The sequence below is a fragment of the Xyrauchen texanus genome, chromosome 10, assembly GCF_025860055.1.
Source record: "Xyrauchen texanus isolate HMW12.3.18 chromosome 10, RBS_HiC_50CHRs, whole genome shotgun sequence".
Classification (NCBI taxonomy): Eukaryota; Metazoa; Chordata; class Actinopteri; order Cypriniformes; family Catostomidae; genus Xyrauchen; species Xyrauchen texanus.
Genome location: NC_068285.1, coordinates 18,681,787 through 18,701,009, shown reverse-complemented (window position 1 = coordinate 18,701,009; position 19,223 = coordinate 18,681,787). Strand labels below are relative to the sequence as shown.

The 19,223-nt window shown below is 42.1% G+C and overlaps 1 protein-coding gene across 1 annotated transcript in view; it reads left to right on the top strand.

Moving 5' to 3' along the window:
- The first annotated feature begins 4,245 nt into the window (after positions 1 to 4,245).
- The window catches only part of LOC127650851 (potassium voltage-gated channel subfamily H member 8-like), a 54,770-nt gene continuing 39,792 nt past the window's right edge, over positions 4,246 to 19,223 (top strand). Inside the window, exons 1-2 of the mRNA XM_052136486.1 lie at positions 4,246 to 4,321; positions 18,501 to 18,734. Coding sequence (XP_051992446.1) covers positions 4,246 to 4,321; positions 18,501 to 18,734 — 310 coding nt within the window. The remainder of the gene's footprint in view (positions 4,322 to 18,500; positions 18,735 to 19,223) is intronic.

The window sequence follows — 19,223 nt, the reverse complement described above, 5'->3', positions numbered from 1 at the left end:
GATGGATTTTCCTGTACAGTGAAAATTTGGGAAAACCTACAAAAATCTTATTCTCTTGAACCGTAGATCCAGTTGACTTGAAATTTGGTATCCATGTGTAGAATTAATGTCTTTCAATTTATTACTTATCAAAAATGAATACAATACAAAATGGCTGAAAGGGGCGTGTTTATGTAAATGTCCACATTGCCTCAATATATATGTCAATAAATCAAATGTCATTTTTTACTGATGATTTTTCGGACCTAACATGCTTCAAGATGACATCACTCTGAAGTACTGTGCAAAGAATGGCCCACATTCGCCCTTAGGGGTGCTACAGGCCATGCCCAAATTTCCCATTTTCAAAATGATGTCATGTCCACCCCATTTGCCCAATTCTTCTGAAACTTTGTGTACATGCCTCATTTCTCATTGGGAACAAAAAAGCCTCAAAGACCCATAAGGTCCACCATGATGGATTTTCCTGTACACTGAAAATTTGGGAAAACCTACAAAATCCTCTTCTCTTGAACCCCGTTGTTTAACCCCAACCCTCTACTGATCAATTTTAAATGATTTGCCATTTTGAGGAGGAATCCTCATTGCTGCTTGCAGCTATATTTATTATTACTATTATTATTTTCAAGGGGTTTTTGGGGAACATAACATGCTTAAAAACTCATGAAACTTTGCAACACATCAGAGTTGTCGGCTCATCAAGCTGGACAACTTTCATAATTACAGTCATTAGCTCCGCCCAACAGAGTCAGTCATTTTGGATTTTTTGGAAATGGTAGGCTCTAAACTTTTAAATACCCTAGGGGATTCATATGACTTTCACCAAATGTAGGCAACATTATGCCAAGACATTGAAGATGCTAAATTGTGAATGTATTTTTGATATATTAAACAGTGTTGCTATGGCAAAGCAATAAATTAATGGCAAAAAATGGGAAACAGGTATCTTATATCTTCTGCATGCATTGTGTGATTTAGATCACACAAAAATAAGCAATATGTTTGGTCTTGGGGGCTGATCACATGGGATGTGGCTTTGGTGGGTCCTGGTCATAGCACCACCACCTGGCAGAAGGAAGAGTGGCACATTAACAAAAGACTTTGAATTTGAATTTGTCCTCTTAAATTTACCCAAATCACTTCAACATTGTTTAGAATAATGTTAGGACACCGCTGATGTAAAATTGATATCTTGAAAAGTGTAGTGCATTCGGGTGTATCTGACAAACATAGCCATATGTTTAATAACACTTATGACATGAACGTGGCTATGAAGGGTCACGGCCATAGGGCCTCCAGCTGGCAACAATGGATGTTGAAAGGTATTCCAAAACTTTCCATAATTATTCATTTATTTCATTTGCCACACACATCAAAGTTGTTAACCAATATGTCTGAGCAGAAGGTAAGACGTGGTGTCTTACTTGTTTACTTGACCAAATGCATCCATCATGCATTGTTTTCTGAAAGCCACCGGTTGGAAATTGGCCCATGGTGCTTGGGCCTGTCATCGCTGCTTGCAGTTATATTTACATAGATTGCATAATTTGCGTCGAGCAGTTGCGATTGCACAGCTTCTAAACATTCCTCAAAAATGCTAAAATAAAAGTATTTAGGCTGTTATCAGTCTTGTGGCATTCCAATATATTGGCTATAATATAATATAAGTTCAGTAGCCTAATTTACCAATGCAAAATATCCCACTGCATTATTCTATATCTGTCTGTCTGTCTGTCTGTCTGTCTATCTAAACTAAATGCCACCAAACTAAAACTTTGTAAAAAGCATTTACAATTTGGATACATAAAGCCATCACGAAAAGTGTTAATAAATAAGTCATGAAAAGTGTCAATAAATAAATCAAGAAATCTGTCAATAAATAAATAAATAAAAATTATATCAAATACATTATCCTTTGGATTTTTATGTATTTATTGACATATTTATTTACACATTTTATGATTTATTTCTTATTTATTTGTTGAAAGATATATTGCCATGTATTGATGCTCTTAATGAAAGATTTATTTATTAATACGGCACCCCAGCCTTCCATAAATTGTGGGATACAAGAACTATTATAGACTATAGAATATGCAGTCTATGTCTTTAGAGGACTGACAATATGTGTATACATTTGTGAGCAATGGGTGGTTGCATTAAAAAGATATACATATTCTTGAGTTCAGATACAGCTTGTTTCAATTTACAAAAAGTGATAATCAGCCTCATCTGAAGTGATCTCTGATTAACGGTTGTTTAAATCTGCACATAACAGTCACAGCATGTGGCAACCATTCTGTTCTGTAAGCTTAATCATGAAATGAACTTCATTTGTATCTTTATTTGCATACAGGCAATTTATTTACAAGCAAATTCAAATTACATCTGGTTACATATCACACAACGTACTGTATATATATATATATATATATATATATATATATATATATATATATATAGCAGATAGGCTATTTACCCTATCTGCTCAAGGGGCGAGTTTAGTTAGTATATGTGAAAACAACTACATTTCATTGGTTCTAAATGTCAATAAAGTTGAAATGCCACTTTGTTCTGGAGAATATACAGTAAACATATAATGGACCTTTATTTTGTTGTTGTTATTGCTCATCATTCATCATTATAATGTTACATTCTTTTAATATATAATTCAGAAATCAATTTTCCAGTGGCTAATCTTAAATTATATATAATAAAAACAATAATGGGAAATCCTCTTACGTAATCCTGTAACATCTGTGTGTTTTTTCTTTCCGTGCTTTTTTCATCAGTCACTTCTTTTGTATACAGTATGTTTATGTAATCAGAGATTCGGTTCATGGATCATTTTTAAAAAATAAAAAAAAATAAAAGGAAAAAGTTGCAAGTCAGAACTCTGCACTCACAACAATTATAGTGTAGTCGTACCAGCTCTTCTTCTTTCGGCTGCTCCCGTTAGGGGTCTCCACAGCCGAACATCCGTGATCCGCATATATGATTCAGGCTTTACGCCGGATGCCGTTCCTGACGCAACCCCCAACTATGGTGCAATTTAGAGTCTCACTTAACCAGTCGTAATAAGGAATATGATAAGAAACAATATGTCATTTTGACAGAATGAACAGTAGAGGGAGACATAGCCTGCTGCGTTTAAAACAATCGTCGCGTCCCTCTCTGACCCATGCACATTATGCTGACTCAAGAAAGGTAGCCTATGCTATTTACAGTTTCCTATGTAAATTTAGTGTACTGAAGATCAGAGTAAGCTATCATTTAAATGGGAAACACTGAGGGAATGATAATGCGAAACTAATTAATCAAATGGGCGGCCACATACATTGCGGCTGCTTGTTTTTAATGAATAAATAGCCTACATAATTAGCCTACTCATCAATCTTACTAAAATGCTTTCTCTAGTCCACGTTGAGTAAACGAGATGCTCTATTATCTCGATGACACACAGATCTGCTGGTCGTGTTATGTTGCATAAATATTCACAGTGCAAGACTATGTCTCTATGTATGCGTTGGCGCAACATTTTAGACACTTGCAAACTAAAGTTATAACTACCCTCCAGATTCCCTTCTTACACACACAATACACAGTTCTCAGTGCTGTGACTGAACTGGGCCAGTCTTTGAAAATTATTAATTGCCATAATGTTAACAATACAAAACGATGGAGGCGGGTTACATTTCATTATGAAATTAAGCTATGCGAGTTTGGGTATTGTTTCGTCTGTTCCGTTGGGAAAGTTTGATTGTTTTTGTTTGATGGATAACAGAAGGTAAATAGACTCTGATATGTAGCCTACCTTTGTATTGAATGATTATTACCAAAAGCAATGCAATGGTATTTTCATGGCAGCCTATACTACTTCCATAATAGTTTTTATGTCTTTTGTTATACTTGAAGAGCGTAAAATATTGCTGATTATTTTTAGTGCATTGATCTACTGAACGATATTGCACTTCACATCTAATTGAATCTCCAATCTCACGCGTCCCGTACACACAATGCCAGCGCGCCATTTACCTGACACGCACCTGCGGGCGTCACTCCCAGTGACTCGGGGACGCGCATCCCATCCAGTTTGCTCGCGCTCTTGAGAGGGAACAGGATCCTCCGTGTCTGTCTCAACCCCGCCGAAAGCTCAGTTTCACTTGAGTGCTTAAAACAGTCTCTGCCTTTGTCTCTGACAAAGCCGCGTCACTTTGATGGGGAATTCGATATCAGGGTGGGAAAATGCCTGTTATGAAGGGATTGCTCGCGCCACAGAACACATTTTTGGATACTATAGCTACGCGTTTTGACGGCACACGTGAGTTACCGCGATGATATTTAATAGTGTTTGTTTGGAAAAACTATTTTGAGGTTTTAATGAGACAATTTATTTTGTCTGAGCAGAAAAAAATGCCCATTTAAATTGGCAGAAGTAGACGACCTTTAATTTCTGACAGACCAATTGTAGATAGAGACGTTTGGGGTTTTCCCTGTTCTCAAAGAAAATCTGTCATTTTAATTGGAGCAGCAAAAATCTCAAATGTTGCTCAGTGATTAATTATACCAAGAAGTGAAATACACAGTAGGCTACCAGGCTGCCTTTTGATCTCAAAAAGTGATTCCTCTAGAAATTACTAACTAGTATAGCCTAGTATTACTACTAAAGCGCTTGACTCGCTCAGCACCACGGACAGCGCGCAAGGGCAACCCCGCACAGTTACTGTACTATCAATAGGCTTTTATGCTGGGATGGCTCTTTATATTTAATGTTTCTTTTTCATATAGCGCTCAAACAGTTTTGATAGAGAGAACAGCAATAGTCCAAGGTTTATTCGATTACATTTCTGACCTATGGATCAGATCGTGCGCGCATATGACGCGCTTAAATCTTGATGAAATCGGGCGCGTGGCCTCAGGTAACGACCAGCATCGATCAGATATAATTGGTCGACCACCACAGAACAGTCAGACGTTATTTCATCTGAAGACGCATTTTTGCATGGACAGTTGCATGGTTGTAAAAATGAGTCTGGCTTTCTTAAAGTTTTCTGATTTCATTGTGTGTGTGCCCCCAAGGCAGTTGGCAGTACTGAAGAAATTAGGCTTTGTTTGGAACATTGTGGATGCCAAGATCTGTGTTTTGTTTTCTTAATAGAAAGATTACGTGTTCTATCTTGACTTATTTCTACTTTTGTTAGGTTGTTATATCTTTGTCTCAGTTTTTTATCGTTTTTATTGAACATAACCCATCTAAAATCAGGTCTAAGGTTTGAGTAACGAGGAACGAGACTGTTTTATATTAATGCCAGGAGGGAGCTTTCACCACAGGACTCCTCCTCAAGGGACATGGTGTCCTCTGGGCTGCTGGGCCCATATTACCCAACTGTGATGGTGTATACCTGTGTGAATATGGTTTTCCTTCAGGAGAGACTACCTGTCAAACCTTGAGCTGCTGCAGGTAACATGGCTGAGAATAGCACAGTAATGGCTGGAAATAGCACCTGTCAGATTGAAAAGGGGTAGATAATAGAGAACAACTCATTACGCATCATTGACCGTGGCTCTCCAAAAAATTGATACACATGGAGATCATCAACAAAGGTTGAGGTTCTGTTCTGTTATTGCAGTTCTATACATTGCAGACACAAATGAAAGCACAGACAACAAGTCAAGGCAGAAATGCTCATACCAGTCTCAATTTTGCAAGTTGTAGTTTTGTGTAATAGAAAATCATTACAATAACTAGATTTTCCATTTTCAGAAGAAATTGTTAGTGGTGCTTGCCTCTACTAAACTCGACACCACAATGTGTTCTAGGTTGTTCCCAGGGTGTTGCTGTGTGGTTAATAAGGTGGTTGCTAGAGCATTGATAGGGTGTTCTGTGTGGTTGCTAGGTGTTAGGTTACTTGCTCAAGTCAAAAAAGTCCACTCCCAAGTCTCTATGATATTTCGGTCCATATATGTTATGGCTCATCTTTAGATTTTTATTTAAAATCCATCTAATAATGTAAAATGTGGAAAAAGGGGAAAACAAAACTGGAAAAATATTAATATCCACCTGTGTGACCAAACAAAAAAAAAATTTTTTTTACTTCCCACAGTTTGGACTTCACCCCTATACTCCACCTTTCGAAACTAATAAAGGGACAAACCAGAACAAACCAAATTTATAAACATCTCACTATATCCAAACAATAAAAATGTATACGTTCAATAAATCAATCAGAATCATGTTTCAATCATCACCATAAACATAATACCAAAACATATATTTTAGGTCATAGTTTAGTTCACATTTAGTTAATTCTTAATTGTAGTCAACAAAACCAATGACATGGCTCCAAAATTTTCAACTGTTTTACTTTATAATCCACCATGTGAAAACCATGTCTGATGGATTAGAAAAGTAATTGCACACCTCTCACAACAAGCAACCCAGTTTGAGTAGCATTCATGTCTCTTGCACAAACAGTGCAGGATGAGTTTCTTGCCAAATTTAAATCCTTAAATGAAGGGATTTTCATCAATCCCCAACCCTAGGTATGAGCAAAAGCAATAATGATGGTTTCGTTAGCAAGCAACACTAATTGATTCCCTTACTCAGGGAAGACTTACTCAGTCTTGTGCAACAGCCGAGTGACATAAGAAAGCCTACTGATTGTTATTGTCAGTAGAAGCTACATATCTATTAAACTAGTAAGTAATTCCCTTCTGCAGCATCCTAATGGGTGTGCTCACTGCTATGCATTAATATTCCATCAAAGACAAAAGACTTGAAAATGCTCTTTTCATGTCAGGACTGCATATGGTGGGTAATTACAGTAAAGCAGTGTGTGTGTGTATGTGTGTGTGCATGTGCATTTGCAATTGTCTGTTGCACAAGGAAAAAGAGTGCTAAAAACTCTGTGCTTCCCTGTGAAAAGTAATTTATGGTAATTTTGGATGAGTCCATTTAAAAGAACACTTCAAGTAGATTCTTACATTGGTAAAATTATAAGCACAGTGTTAGACAGCCAATTCAGGTAATGGAGATATTTTAGGTGGTACACTCTTGCATGTAATGCATTATCACACTGCCAATGAACTCAACATGTACCAGGCACAAACTGAGCAAATGGTCATGTCTGCTGTAACACTTCCATGTTTGAACAGATCTATAGGTTTAAAATATCCTGTTATTAATTTAAATGAATGTAAATAGAGAAATTGTGGCTATATAAGAACAACGTGTGTCTATTGTGTGAACTTGAATAGAAATATCAGTGTACTGTTATTCTGTTGCTCACTGAACTTCACAGAGCCAGGACTGAGCTCATCAGTCATCATTAGGGAAGAGAGAGAGAGAGAATATATCTCTTAAGAGGGAAAACAAGAGATGGAAGGGATACAGGATTCATGCATGGACATAAACAGACAGAAATTAGGGAGAGCAAAAACGGTTATTTTGGTTCTGGATAACTCCAGATAGAAAAAGACATTCTAAAATCTTTTAGTTGCATAACAAGTTGGGTCCCGGAAGTAAAAATAAAAAATGTTTTCCCCCATAGGGAAATGTATTTTTAACAATTGCGTATACATTTAGACCTACCATGAGCTCAGAGTTAGTGTTATGCTGGGTAGTGGAAGTAGGAGAAGGCAGACGGGAGTGTGGATCCAAATGCGGGCTTTATTATATAAATAACAAATAAGAGAACACAAAGAAAAGTCCACAATGGGAAAAACTAACTTAAACACAAAAGAACACACGGCTGGGAGAACAGAACACGAAGGGCAGGAACAAGGGTAAAGGCATGACAGGAAACCATTCACGACATATAACCATACAACGATCGACAAGGAGTGGAAAACACACAGGGTTTATATACACAGACACAGGAGGATCACAAACGACAAACAGGTGCAAACAATGACACAGTGATGGCAGTAAGAATATCTGGGAATTGTGGGAAGTGTAGTTTTTCACAAGGACAGTGAGACTCAGGGCGGACAACAGGGAAAACGTGACAAGGAACGGGATCGGTGACGGGTGAAACGGAAAACACGGAGCGGACAACAAGAAAACGTGGAATAAACGTGATAGTGAAACAAAGAACAGAGGGCAGACAACACAGGAACGTAACATAACCCCTCCTAAAAGGACCGGATTCCAGACGGTCCTAAAGCCAAAAGAAAACCTACACAGAAAAACAAAAGATCCAGGGAGTGAGGGGGTAGACCCGGGGGAACACAGATAGAGAAAAGGGAGCACAAGGGGCACAGAGACAGACCAAGAAGGCACAAGGGACACGGAGACAGACCACGGGGGCACAAGGGGCAATTAGGCAGTCCACGGGGCACAAAGGGAAATGAGACCCCGTGGACTGGGCCACGGGGGCAAAAGGGGCAATTAGGCAGTCCATGGGGGCACAAAGGGAAATGAGACAGGCCACGGGGGCACACAGGGACAGGTTTGGGTAGTCTGGGAGGTGGCCATCGGACAGGGACAGGTCCAGGAGGCCTGGGAGATGGTCGCAGAACAAGGGCCGGCACAGGGGTCCTGGGGAGTGGCTCCGGGACAGGGACAGGTTTAGGTGACCTAGGGGGTGGCCACTGGGCTAGGGCTGGTTCAGGGGGCCTGGGAGGAAGAGTGGCCCCTAGGGGAGCTGCAAGGGGCTCTGGAGATGAAGCTGAGGGAGGCTCTGGAGGCGGAACCGAGGGAGGTGGCGCTGTAGGAGGCTCTGGAGGCGGAGGCCTGGAAGGCTCTGGAGGTGGAGCCGAGGGAGGCTCAGGAGGTGGAGCCGAGGAAGGTGGCGCCGTAGGAGGCTTTAGAGGCGGAGGCCTGGAAGACTCTGGAGGTGGAGCCGAGGAAGGCCTAGGAGGCGGAGGCCTGGAAGGCTCTGGAGGTGGAGCCAAGGGAGGCGGTGCCGTAGGAGGTTTCAGAGGCGTGGCCCTAGAAGGCTCTGGAGTCTCTGGGAGCAGAGCCATAGGAGGCTCGGGAGGCGGAGCCGTGAAAGGCTCGGGAGACGGAGCCGTAGGAGGCCCGGAGTTTCTGGGAGAAGAGGCGTAGAAGGCTCGGGGAGAAGAGCCGCAGGACGCTCCGGAGGCGGAGCCGTAGGAGGCTCGGGGAGAAGGGCCGTGGAAGGCTTGAGAGGCTTGAGAGGCGGAGCCCTGGAAGGCTCGAGAGGCTTGAGAGGCGGAGCCCTGGAAGGCTCGAGAGGCTTGTGGGGCGGAGCCCTGGAAGGCTCGAGTGACTTGAGGGGCGGAGCCCTGGAAGGCTGGAGAGGCTTGTGGGGCGGAGCCCTGGAAGGCTTGAGAGGCTCGAGAGGCGGAGCCCTAGAAGGCTCGAGAGGCTTGAGAGGCAGAGCCCTGGGAGGCTCGAGTGGCTCGAGAGGCAGAGCCCTGGAAGGCTCGAGTGACTTGAGGGGCGGAGCCCTGGGTGGCCCGAGAGGCTTGAGAGGAGCTCTGGAAAGCTCGAGAGGAGCAGCTCTGGAAAGCTCGAGAGGAGCAGCTCTGGAAAGCTCGGGAAGCTTGAGAGGCGGAGCCCTGGAAGGCTCGAGAGGCTTGAGGGGCGGAGCCCTGGAAGGCTCGAGAGGCTTGAGGGGCGGAGCCCTGGAAGGCTCGAGAGACTTGAGGGGCAGAGCCCTAGGAGGCTCAGGAGGCGGAGCTCTGGAAAGCTCGGGAGGCGGAGCTCTGGAAAGCTCGGGAAGCTCGGAAGGCGGGGCTCTGGAAAGCCCGGAAGGCGGAGCTCTGGAAAGCTCGGGTAACTCGGAAGGCGGAGCTCTGGAAAGCTCGGGTAACTCGGAAGGCGGAGCTCTGGAAAGCTCGGGTAACTCGGAAGGCGGAGCTCTGGAAAGCTCGGGTAACTCGGAAGGCGGAGCTCTGGAAAGCTCGGGTAACTCGGAAGGCGGAGCTCTGGAAAGCTCGGGAAACTCGGAAGGCGGAGCTCTGGGAAGCTCGGGAGGAGGAGCCCTAGAAGACTCGAGAGACTTGAGACTTGGGAGGCGGAGCCCTGGAAGACTCGGGAGGAGGAGCCCTGGAAGGCTCGAGAGGCGCTGGCTCTAGGACGGGCACGACCACTGGCGCTGGCTCTTGGACGGTCCTGGCTACTGGCGATGGCTCTTGGACGGTCGAGGCCACTGGTGCTGGCTCAGGGACGGTCGAGGCTACAGGCGCTGGCTCAGGGACGGTCGAGGCTACAGGCGCTGGCTCAGGGACGGTCGAGGCTACAGGCGCTGGCTCAGGGACGGTCGAGGCTACAGGCGCTGGCTCAGGGACGGTCGAGGCTACAGGCGCTGGCTCAGGGACGGTCGAGGCTACAGGCGCTGGCTCAGGGACGGTCGAGGCTACAGGCGCTGGCTCAGGGACCTCTGAGGCGACAGGTACTGGCTGGGTGACCGTAGCTGACGAGGGCTCTGGCTCGCAGACCGGGGCAGGCGAGGGCTCTGGCTCGCTGACCGTAGCTGACGAGGGCCCTGGCTCGCAGACCGGGGCAGGCGAGGGCTCTGGCTCGCTGGCCGTGGCAGGCGTGGGCTCTGGCTCGCTGGCCGTGGCAGGCGTGGGCTCTGGCTCGCTGGCCGTGGCAGGCGTGGGCTCTGGCTCGCTGGCCGTGGCAGGCGTGGGCTCTGGCTCGCTGGCCGTGGCAGGCGTGGGCTCTGGCTCGCTGGCCGTGGCAGGCGTGGAGTAGCAAGCAGAAGCTTCTCCCCTCCTCCTCCTCCTCCTTCGGGCTGACGAGGTTGAGCGCGCTGGCGCAGGAGCAGAGGAAGCTGAGCACACCGGCTCTGGAGCGGACCAAACTGGCGACGCTGGTTTGTGGACTAAGGCAGGCGTGGAGGTTGGCTTGCTGGCAGGTGGGGCAGGCGCGAAAGGACGAGCCATGGAAGACTGGAGGGTCACCACTGCGGGAGGAGAGGCAGGGTCTTCCTCAACAACGCCCACAGTGAGTGACGAGCCGCAGACCAGCAAAGTCTCCTCCACGAATTCCAGGAGAGTCCAGCCGCGTGTCGCCGGTGGCAACCGCTCCTTAAGCGAACTGTTCAGATTGCCCCTGAAGAAAGCCACCAGGGAGGAGTCTGGGAAGTCCACGACACTCGCCAGCTCGAGGAAGTCGCGGATGTGGTCCTCCACAGGACAGTCCTCTTGTTTCAGGCAGAGGAGTCTGAAGTTTGCCTGTTGCACCGCTGGATCCATTGTGGGTCGATCGTTCTGTTATGCTGGGTAGTGGAAGTAGAAGGCAGACGGGAGTGTGGATCCAAATGCGGGCTTTATTATATAAATAACAAATAAGAGAACACAAAGAAAAGTCCACAATGGGAAAAACTAACTTAAACACAAAAGAACACACGGCTGGGAGAACAGAACACGAAGGGCAGGAACAAGGGCAAAGGCATGCCAGGAAACCATTCACGACATATAACCATACAACAATCGACAAGGAGTGGAAAACACACAGGGTTTATATACACAGACACAGGAGGATCACAAACGACAAACAGGTGCAAACAATGACACAGTGATGGCAGTGAGAAGATCTGGGAATTGTGGGAAGTGTAGTTTTTCACAAGGACAGTGAGACTCAGGGCGGACAACAGGGAAAACGTGACAAGGAACGGGATCGGTGACGGGTGAAACGGAAAACACGGAGCGGACAACAAGAAAACGTGGAATAAACGTGATAGTGAAACAAAGAACAGAGGGCAGACAACACAGGAACGTAACAGTTAGAAGCCTGAAATCAGTGTGAAATATGTATACAATTGCTAAGTTCCCAGGGAAGAATTACACAATTGTACTGGAAATGACTTTTTGATTCTGTCTTCCCACACTCTCAAACTACTTAAATATATGTTTGTTTGAATATTTTTCAATAAACGTAAAATATATATATTTTTATAGGCCTACATATAATCAATGATTGTAAGTCATTAGTTTTATATTATACCAGCATTTCTGATTTATTTAATTCACAATGTTTCATGGGACGAGTGGTTTATTAAAGAACGCAGAATAAAGTACACAGTCCTGAACCTGTGTCTGAATTTTAAAGTTTGTAATGTAATAATTTCAGCAGAGCTGAAAAAGTGGGTTTATGCAGGTCTAGATTTCGCATGGTAATAATGCGATTGAAACAGGACACCATTTCAGTAGCAAAGAAGCATACAGTCATGAGGGGCTCTCTGTGGATTCAGAGGGTTATTCACATGGATCAGACAAGAATACAGATGGAACTCGTACTCACTGTTCCAGAGACTGTGAGAATGGCATTCCAGAATAACGGCAGTCTAGACTTTCTGACCTTACCATCTTCTTTTGCAGATCATGTTGTCCTTTGTCTTATTGATATTCTGAGAATAGTTTGTGTGTTCCAGCAGAAAACATGAACTGAAACTAAATCTGAGTCACCCTGTTGAGACTGACAAAAGAAATGATGTATCCAAAACATTAGCATGATTGGCATGATGAAAATATAGACATGATTAAATAAGGTATATGGATTTTAGATTGTTTGAAAAAAACTGAAATGGTGGTTTGTTTATTGCTGAAACATGTAACAAAGGGTTAAACAATTTTAGCACCACAAGCAGATGGATTTAAATTAGTGTGCTCAGTTTCTTGTCAGTTCCATCTTGCATGTAGAGCTCATTAGCCTTGAGTATTTAGAAAAGCCGTTTTAGCTGTCTATTATCTAAAACTACATTCCTTGATGTCAATAAAGGAGAAATCAAGTATTTTCAGCTCTCTCAGTGCTTGCATCTGTTCGCAGATGTCAACAGAAGACATTATACATGATACATTATACATAACTCTCTTTCAAGGATTGTGTGAAGGAATAGTATTCAGAACAAGAGGATAGTCACACCCTCGATCCCATAAAATCAAGGCCATGGCAAAAGCATACATAATAATAAGCATGTCAGAGTTTGAAGGATGGGTCCTTTTCTGGGTCTGTGATCAGACTGGATACAGCCTACTTAATATTTATTAAAAAAAGTGTGTAAAACAGTTTTGCAATATTCAATGATTAAAAAAAATGTAATAGTAGTAGGCTAAGTAGTATAGTTGATATCACATGACTTCATCAAGTTGCTTAATGCAGCGAGAGGCTTCCAGTTATTAACTTAAAAACTGTAAATTTTAACTGTATTTTAACTGTAAAATCTCTCAAACGTGAAGTGTGTAATTTTATCAGTCAAAATACTTCCTCAAATCCCAGTTTAATGTGCTGAGACAACTTTAAGTAATTCTTAAGTTACTATGACTCTGTGATATTTTCAACATTGCTCTGGTTGTATGTGCACATTTTGTCAAATGTAGCAGGTGTACTGCATGCATTTACATAATTTGCATGCTATACACACTATAAATTCTGCAGAAATTGTAAGTGTATGTATAACAGGTAAAGGTGGGCAAGGAGAAGGTGGGAACTGGCTGAACAGTCAACATCAAATTTAATGAGAAACTTAACATAAAACAAACATAAACAAACACGCACATGCAACGTGATAAAAAGTGTGATGAGGAGGAGGGCGTGGCTGGGCTGTTAGGGTGCATGGCCAGCGCTGAATCAGATGATCAGCAGGAGAGTGAGATTAAGGGGGGACGGAGATGCCAGTTCGAGAGAGAGAGAGAGATGCACGTGGCTGCTCCTCCCCTTCTCAGTGGACGGCAGCGGTTCCTCTGGCTCTGGGTGGCTGGCATTGCCGAGGACTCCATGACAGTGCATCCCTCCTACTTCCCGGGTTTCGGCACCAATTTAACGGGTTGGCTGGGCAAGGAGGAGGTGGGAACCGGCTGAACAATCAACATAAATTTCAATTTCAAACTCAATAAAACAAACATAAACAAACACACGTTTGTTTCCACGTGACCGCGTAAATCCCTCTCTCTTGAACTGCTGTCTCTGGCTCCCCTCTATCTCGCTCTTCCATTGATCATCTGATTCAGCGCCAGCTGTGCACCCTCATGGCCCAGCCATGCCCTCCTCCTCATCACAGTATGCTGTTCTGAATTAAGCTTGAGATTCTAATAGATAAATAACATTACACAAAGTTCACACCCTCACACAGGGTTATTTGTCATGTTCTCTTTCCTTTTACACACAAACATCCCTCGCTCAACCCCCAAATGCCTGTCTCATGCATAAAGAGGCTTCAAATGCAAGACAGAATTTAAATAAAAGATTCCAGCATCAGTTCCACTCCCTCCCCCAAACCTCTCAATCAGTTCTTTCTCTTCATCCCTCTTTCCTTGCGTTCTTCCTCTCTTCACTAATCATGCTGAAATAGCTCTCAGGTGTTCCTGTTTGGGACATATATATAGGCTCACAAGAGGGGGACAGAGAGAGGAAGTGTGTGTGTGTGTGTGTGTGTGTGTGTGTGCGCGGGGGGTTATACAACAATCTGGGGCAGATGAGAAATGTGGACATTTCCCCCTCTCTCTCCTGCCTCACCCCTTTTTCCTATTCATCTCTCTGCCTGTTTTTTCTGGGCTTACAGTTGGAATGCAGTTGCTGCTCACACACACACACACACACACACACACACACACACACACACACACACACACACACACACACACACACACACACACACACACACATGTTGTGTTTCCATGTTTTATGGGGACTTTCCATAGACATAATGATTTTTATACTGTACAAACTTTATATTCTATCCCCTAAACCTAACCCTACCCCTAAACCTAACCCTCACAGAAAACATTCTGCATTTTTACATTTTCAAAAAACACAATTTAGTATGATTTATAAGCTGTTTTCCTCATGGGGACCGACATAATGTCCCCACAAGGTCAAAAATTTCGGGTTTTACTATCCTTATGGGGACATTTGGTCCCCACAAAGTGATAAATACACGCTCACACATACACACACACACATACACACACACACACACGCACACACACACACACACACACACACACACACACACACACACACACACACACACACACACACACACACACACACACACACACACACACACACACACATCCTCAGCAGTGTTTTTACAGCATTGATTCTCAGTCTGTCCAATTAAGTGTAAACTGACAGAGAAAACCACATGTAGTCTGGTACAATGAGAGATGATGATATATATTATTGCCTGTGAGCTTGTTTTGTAAAATTGCACACATGAGAACATGTGACTATAAAAAGGACATGATATATTTTGCATGAAAGAGATACAAATGCAAACAAAATGTACACACATTCAGATAATACAAACATAAGGGGTCAACATTAAAGGGATAGTTCACCCAAAAATGAAAATGTTCTCATTATTTTCTCACCCTCATGTTATCCCAGGTGTGTATGAATTTATTTCTTCGCCAGAACACATTTAAAGAAAAATATAAAAATATCTCTGCTCAGTAGGTCCTTAAAATATAAGTGAATGGAGATTTAACTTTTGAAGCTCCAAAAATCACAGACAGTTAGCATGAACATCATGCATTGGACTCCAGTGGTTAAATTAATGTCTTCTAAAGTGATACGATCACTTTTGGTGAAAAAAATTCAATATTTAAGTGCTTTTTAACTATACTCAAATGCTTCCGGTAACATGGTCTCTTGTGTGACGTATTCTGGTGCATAATCTCTCATTCTCCACTCGGTTGAGACATCCAGGTTAAGCACACAAATGCATCATTGTAAGTAAATAAACAGATCAATACAGATCTAAACCAAAACCAATCGAGCTACTGTACAGCATTCCTGTTTATCCTGATTGTCTGTAATTTTTGGAGCTTCAATTGAGAAATCTCAATTCACTTGCATTTTAAGCACCTACTAAGCTAAGATATTTTTCTAGTTTTCTTCAAATATGTTCTGGTGAAGAAAGGAAGTCATACACACCTGGAATCTCATGAGGGTGAGTAAATGATGAGAGAATTTAAATTTTGGGATGAATTATCCCTTTAAGAATGGCCTTATGACCCGGGGCACGTATGAGAGCGTTTCAGGCCAGTTGACAGAACTGTCACTTGCTCTTTTAGGCCAGCAATTTTTGCAAATTTAGAACCTATTATAGTATTTGTTAAGTTGGCTTGACCAAACCAACATACTGCCATTCTATTTAAACATATTATTATGCACTTAAAAAAATATTTGAGCCTAATTTTAAGATTTATGCATTTAAATTCCATAACATACTTCCATCCAATTAAACTGAGAAATATTTAACAAAATAAAATTAATAAAACCTTAATATATTGAATTTTAAGATTTGTCAATTCTATTTGATGGAATTTTGTTATGCAATAGGCAAAAAAAAACAAAACAAATAAGGAACATGGTGTCAGAAGACCATAAAAGGACGCCATAAATAACCCAGAAGCATGCTAGTTATGTATTTAGACATAAACATCCACCAAACTCTGCACACACCTTCAGATTGTTCTGACGCGGACTGCTATGTCTTTTCTAACTGATCGGAATTACGTTTTTTGCACAATGGATGATCATCTATCTACTCCATCCATCCATCCATCCATCCATATCTGTCTGTCTGTCTACAGGCAGTCTATCTATCAGATATATAGACAGACAGAGATGGAGAGAGATACTTCCTCTGGGTTGTCCAAATTGTGCCTGTAACAACCACACTTATTTTTATCCTCTTTAGCCCCCTTTCTTTTCTTTGTTCTCTCTCTCTTTCTTTCCCCAACCTTTTCAGTCTTTCCCTCTTAAATTTTATTTCTCTCTCAATATCCCTCATCTTATCTCTCTCTGGGTCTGACCCCTCCCAACAAACACAGTGTTATAAATGAGAGCACAACTTTACTTTTGCTTATGTAAGCTGAAAAGACTTGCTATAGTCGTTCAGCACCAAATGTCTGACTTCACTCCATGTGAATGGTTTTCGTAAATGCCAGCGTTTAACAACACATTCTTCTTGGGGATTAGGGATGAGGCTCATGAGCTGTCCTTTGAGAAACACTTACAAGGCAGTGCTGGTGTATTCATTTACGATGCGTGGATGCTATTAATCTGATTTGGCACAATGACAGAGTAAAACATCAAAACAAATACAAAAAAATTATCCAGGCAGGTAATTGCTTATGTAGTGAACTCACAAATAAGCAACGGCCTGACGACACAAAGGGATGTTGAAGCTTCTATCTAAGACATGTCATGCAATGTCATATTTGTGGACAAAATAAATAAATTAAAATTAATGATATAAATGAATTTTAATGGTGACTGAAGCTTACATTCTAACATTACCTTTTGCATCCCACAGTGAAAAGAAAGTCCTAAATTATAAAGAATTTGAATGTATAGGTGAACTATTTCTTTAAAACTAAGCATTACAATTAAAATCTATCAAATTATTTATTTACAGCAGTTTAAAAACAGAAAGCACCATCGCTAATAAGAAATGTAACTGTATAAAGTATTAGAATTCAAATAAGACACAAAAATGCATCTAACTGAATTCAAATAGTAGAGTAAATAGTTACAAATAAAATTGTATTTTAAAGGTAAGAAAGATAATTATGTAATGGCTAAGCTAAATAGGTTAATCGCTAAATGATAATCCTTAGGTCTTTGATGTTCCTCTCGGAACAACAAGAAACATTTTGTCAGAGGACCAAAATGATGTCAAAACACACAGAAGCATGTTAGATATTTAGACATAAATCAAATAAAGATTTTGAATGACAATATACAAGAAACTTCTAAATAAATCTTAAATAGGTGTTGAACTGACAATATATGCTGACATTAATCTCTGTTTGTGCAATCTCTGCATTTTGAATTATTTGTGGTCTACCCAAGGCTTTTTTTGGCCGGAGAGAATATTACAGCAGTCTTGTCTAATCAGCATCAGTTTTATGCATACAAAAATTCTGAACTGTCAGTTCAGTTGCTTGTGCTCATATGGCTTGACCAAACAGTATGAGCTCTAGTTCCACTTGAATGTTTTCCAATCTCAAAGAGTACAAATGTGTACAGGGTACAAATCTGGAGTGCACAGGTTCTGATTCAAGATATTCATGCAGCAATTGGTCTCATATCCTTAAAGGGTTAGTTGAAACAAAAATGACATTTATGCAGTCATTTACTCACCTTCATGTTGTTCTGAACACAAAAAAGGAAGGCAGAATGTTTTGACAGCCTCAGGTTCTGCCGGGCTGGCTGTGATGCTAAAACAGACAGACCAATGTTTTGATAGTGTCTCAGAGCTACAGTGCTAATACATTTTGGGTAAATCAGCCTATAAATGGCTTACTTGTAGTTGTCTCTACAAATTAAGCTGGTATAGGAGAAAGTATTTGAACATCAAAGGTGACTTTGACATCTTTGCACCTGATTTGTCCCCTGATGTCTCTCACAGGGAATGTAAGAATCTGTGCCAACATGGCTTCTGGGAAAATATCACACTAAACTCTGATGTGAGCATCTGATTAACATTGAATTGAGAATGGCAGGACAGAGGTCATAATCAACATTAGTAGGCTAATGTTTTTACCTGATGTGATGTGTGTGTTTGGAACAGACAGCAACTTCATCCTGGCCAATGCACAAGTGTCCAAAGGCTTCCCGATCGTGTACTGCTCGGATGGCTTCTGTGAGCTCACGGGATTTGTTCGCACCGAGGTCATGCAGCAGAGCTGCGCATGCAAGTTTCTGTACGGGCCGGAGACCATCGAGCACATTATTCTTCATGTGGACTCTGCGCTCGAGGAACGAAGCGAGCTCAAGGAGGAGATAATGTTCTACAAAAAGAGTGGTGAGATAAAAATAATTTTGTTGTACACATTCTGTTGTTGAAAAACTCTGCAACACTATCGAGCTTTCAAAGACCCCATGAAACCAGAATTGGAGTTATGAGGCTTTTAGACCATGTGTGTTAGATTTAACACCATCTTAACTCTAGCGTACTCCTAAGAGTAAAATAAACTTTTAGCAGATATACACACTTAACAAATGCAGTCGGTCTCTTCCAGGAAAACAGACAAAAAATATTAACGACTGACTCATCTTGTCTGTAGTCACACACACAAATTTCTGCTCAATAAAATTCTTACTAGATGATAATATCCCTTCTTAATACCACCTTCCACAGACTAAAATGGCAAGTAGCAAATAATGTTTCTGACAGGCAGTGACATGTATTAGGACATTAAGGACATAAAGCCCTCAAAATGTCCCACCCATACTTCCTGTTTTAATAGATTAATTACTGTTTACAAACAAACCCTCTGCTTGGGTACTTCAG